Source organism: Poecilia latipinna, unplaced genomic scaffold, assembly GCF_001443285.1.
Source record: "Poecilia latipinna isolate Pla-1442-1.1 unplaced genomic scaffold, P_latipinna-1.0 Scaffold3618, whole genome shotgun sequence".
NCBI classification, from domain to species: domain Eukaryota; kingdom Metazoa; phylum Chordata; class Actinopteri; order Cyprinodontiformes; family Poeciliidae; genus Poecilia; species Poecilia latipinna.
The window spans coordinates 1-4284 of record NW_015116234.1 but is presented as its reverse complement, the minus strand read 5'-3'; the positions used below and the strand labels follow the sequence as shown (position 1 = coordinate 4284).

The following is a 4284-nucleotide window of genomic DNA, read 5'->3' as shown; positions in this document are numbered from 1 at the left end:
AGTATGTTTAATATTCAAGAAGGCCATATTGCATTTTGAAGTTGAGCTCAGTGAGAAGCATCTGGCTTTATACTAAAACCTTGAATTTCCAGATTATTACTTAAAAAGAAAAGCATAAACCTAAATGTTTACACACTACTCTTCTTCCTCAAGAAACCACCTTTTATGGTGTGGTCTGCCAGAGCAGCACCTTATCAACAGATGAGACGAAACGGTGGGATAAGCTGATCAGGAAGGTACGCTCTGTCCTGGGTTGTCCCTTTGGTCCACAAGATGATATAGTAAAAAATGTGGACAGCACATTCAGTGACAGGCTGATGTATACTAAGTGAAAAGTAGAACAGTATTGCAAATCTTTCCTCTTGTCGCTGCAAAATCAGCACCGCTCCAAACAAACCAGATAATTATGGCTGTTTTTACAGCTCTTGTGAGCTATCTGTCAACACTGCAGTACTTTGGAAATATAGTATTTTTGCTGTAATGGTACTTATTACAAAAACTTTCATATATATATATATATATATATATATATATATATATATATATATATATATATATATATATATATATATATTCCTAAAATGTCTTACAGTTTTGCTGTCTTGTTCCTCTTAATTGTTTATGAGAACCCCACCTTTTTTGACGCAGTAAACTTACAGCTCGTAATTTTCTCTTACAGTCTTATTCTCAATTTCTGTTTTTATATTTTTACCTTCGTGTAATTTTTTTTTATTCACACAAAGATGAATAATAATAATAATAATAATAATAATAATAATAATAATAATAATAATAATAATAATAATAAGTGCTTCAAAGTGTCTTTAGGTGATGCTTAGCTATTGTTATCCCCACATGTATGAAACTCCTCCAGAGTTTTGACTTGTCTTTGCTCAGTGGGTCCGACGGGGGGCGGGCAGCTGAGAATAGACAGTGTTCCTGTCCTTGAGATATGACAGCCCGGGGGTTTACCCATCTGTATTCCCGGGACGGTCAAAGGCTTCAGCGCGTCTTTCTAGCACCATGTTGGGGGTTATCGTCAGAGCTGCGGTGAGTGTCTTGTATTTATTTCGTTGAACCAGACGCAGGAGGTTTGTTGTTGTTTACGGGCTGCATGAGGCAGTGGAGGAGGAGAGGAGAGGAGGGGTGGGGCGCCACAGGACAACAACACCGGGACAGTGACAGGTCCGAAGGAACCGAGAGGAATATTCATTAATCTCCCCCTTCACGTCTTCAAATGCACCAAAGTTATCATTGTACATTTTAATATAGGTGCAGTTTTTAACAACGTTTGTGTTGCGTAAGGTTAGCTTAATATTTCCGATAGCATTGCTTAACGAGATGCGTATGCTGATAAAATGTCAACTTCGGCGACATGAAAGCCGCAGGTTGTGCCAGTGAACGGCGCTTCTTTAACATATTCAGTGCTTCACATCATTCCCTGTAACAGGTGGTGTATAAAACTAATGACATTGCCGCACTTAGCTGTCACAAAAATATTATTTTGAAAGGGTTAACCGGAAGTTCTATCTTCTATCTTATTCCCACGACCTTGATAGAGGTGACACACATCTGTACATATTATGTGAAATGATAGACAGCCTCCCACTTCATCGTCATTTCCGTTTACATCCGTACATTAAAGCTGGTAGCCAGACTTAAAAAACAGAAGAAAAGAAATCAATGAAACTCACTTCAGTTCACTGTGGAACAGCTGAGTACGTTTTATATTTGTTGAGCTATTTTGTTCTAAATTGTCATTAAATAAAGCTCCCTTAAACAATAGTTTCCCCCAATGGCAATGACACAAAGCAACTAATCCGATTTCATTTGAAAGAGTGCATTCATATTTTTTTCTTTCTTGTTTTCCATCCCTTTGACAGTTGCATGTTTTTAATTAAATGCTTCCTTCAGAGATGTTCACTTCTAATCTCTACGGACGCACAGAATCCTCTGGGCCTTCAGTGGGAAAGCTGCATGGATTTCAGGGAAAACGTACTGAAAACATATTGAAGTAATTTGTAATTTGTGAAGAGGACCAGTGCAGACTGGAAAGGCCAGATGATCAAAGATCATCAGTAATTATTTTCAGAAATGTGTTTCTTTTTTCCTTTACTAAAAACCACATTGGTAGTCGATCTGTTCTATTAAAATAAGTCCCAGTATTTACAGTAAAACTGCCACCATAACCACTGCAGATGCCAAGATTACTTGCCAGAAAGAGTGACTAATAATAAACCCGATCCTAGAAGTCAGTCGCACAGTCGATTCATCTGCAGACCAGCCTGCACTAGCAAATCACAAAACTATATAGGGAACTACGTGCAAAAAACAAAAAACAAAAAAAAAAAAAAAAAATCTTACTTCATACATGGGGAATATGCATTGTAGCAAAAATATATAAGAACATAAAAAGGATTATAAACAGATTTGACTCACCAACATTTGCTTCTGCAGCCACAGCTGTATGCATCATGGCCTGGGAGGGTCAAACTCTGGCTCAAACAAAAAAAAAAAATGGCTGAACCTTTTCCAACTCAAATGATTCAGGATCAAGGTTTGACTCTGTCAAAAGCTGCATGTGTTTTGTGCTGATCAGCCCAACCCTTGTGGCTCTTGTGATGTCATCAAATACGCACAAAGTAGAAGGTGATTCCTCTTTTCTTTTTAAGTGTGATTTTTAAAAACATTCTCGAAATCAATTAATTCTGAGGAAAAATAATACTTCCTCAGCAACTGTTTGTATTGTCATTGAACATTTGGTTACTTGTCTTTGACTTTCAATCTAAGATTTATTTTGTACCTGGTGACGAGCATGGACCTTATGAACATGGCACCCGCATGTTAACATGTGTGGCACAGATGGATTTCATGCTTTCATGCATGTTTGTTTTAGCAACCACCCCGTCGCAGTTCAGCAGTGTCAACCTTCTATTTATAGGATGGCAGAGCACAACCCCGCTGCTCCCAACAAACAAACAGTGGAACAGCTCCAATTAGTTGTCTCGGTGTCCCTTTTCACATGCTCAGTCATCTATCACTGAACTATTTGCCTTTATGAATATTCAAATTGTTGTCCACAAATTTGAGTCAAGTTTCTGTTTCAGAGAGGTGTTCTCACACAAACATGTTCACGCCGTGGATCTTTATAGCCTGTTATACTTTACTTGACCGGATTACCGCGTTTCTTTCGTACAAACGGAGTAGGACATTTATTATGATTTCTCACTGAATATATAAACAAAGTCTCTTCCTGTCTTGCAGCTGCGTCCAGGCATTGCAAACCCATGCCGTTTACTCAGAGCGGTAACGCAGATATCAGAGAGGTCCTTTGTTCATCAGGAAGGTTTGCCCAAGCTACCTGTTCCGCCTCTGAAGCAGACGTGTGAGCGCTACCTGGCCGCCTTGGAGCCCATCGTCAGCGAGGAAGAGCTGGAACACACTCGCGTTCTAATACAGGAGTTCCTGAAGGGCGGAGTAGGAGAACGGCTCCAGAAGGGGCTTGAGAGACGCGCTAGAAAGACGGATAACTGGGTAGATATTTGGCTCTGTCTGCCTTCGGTTTATGTGATTGGGCTCCATTATGGTAGATATATGTGAGAACTGTGCTGTGCCTTTGTATTTACCCCCTGCCTGAGTCCACTCTTCTAGAAGATGTTTCCACTAGTTCTGCACATCTAGTGACTAAAACTTCAGACCAGTCCTTTGGAAAGTAGTTTCAGCTCAGTCAAGTTGGATGGAGAGCTTCTGTGGCCATCGACTGTCAAGTCTTGCCACAGATTCTCAATTGGATTTAGGCCTGGGCTTTGAGTAGACCACTGTCACACTTGAATTTGTTTCAGTCTAAGGCTAGAAAGTAAGTCCAATGTGTGGCCTCAGGGTTATTTGCTATTTGAATTTTTTTGCAGCATTGTCAATTTAAGAATGATACAAATTTGACCTGCCGCCACAGGTATTTATTGAGTCTTTTAATTTTTCATTAGGGCTAACCGATTACAGACAGATTCACATCGTCTTACGAGGGAAAAGGTTAGCTGCAGCGACACAAGGTACTTGTGTTTAACAAAACTTGGATAAGTGCTGCAAGCATTTTTTAAAGAAAAAGTCTCACTTGTGATATTTTAGGAATAGAAAAAAAAGAAAATCAGTGGAGTCCAAAATAATTTGGAAACTAGAGGTCTTTTTTATGGTAAACAAGCTTTAAAATTTTTTGATCTGCAGATATTTACCAGACATTTACTATGTTCCCCGTCGAGGCTTGTGGCAAACTGCAGACAAGAATTT

At 39.3% G+C, this 4284-nt stretch overlaps 1 protein-coding gene across 2 annotated transcripts; it reads left to right on the top strand.

Annotated features, from left to right (window-relative positions):
- Positions 1 to 887: 887 nt before the first annotated feature.
- LOC106941341 (carnitine O-acetyltransferase-like) lies at positions 888 to 4276 on the top strand. 2 transcript variants are annotated; one of them, XM_015024326.1, is made up of 3 exons: positions 889 to 1050; positions 3265 to 3534; positions 3984 to 4276. In XM_015024326.1, exons 1-3 carry the CDS (start codon positions 1024 to 1026, stop codon positions 3987 to 3989), a joined length of 303 nt encoding a protein of 100 aa, XP_014879812.1. In that variant the 5' UTR covers positions 889 to 1023; the 3' UTR covers positions 3990 to 4276. The 2 variants fall into 2 exon arrangements, with proteins under 2 accessions (XP_014879811.1, XP_014879812.1); XM_015024325.1 differs by having other exon boundaries at positions 888 to 1050; positions 3265 to 4276.
- Positions 4277 to 4284: the final 8 nt, after the last annotated feature.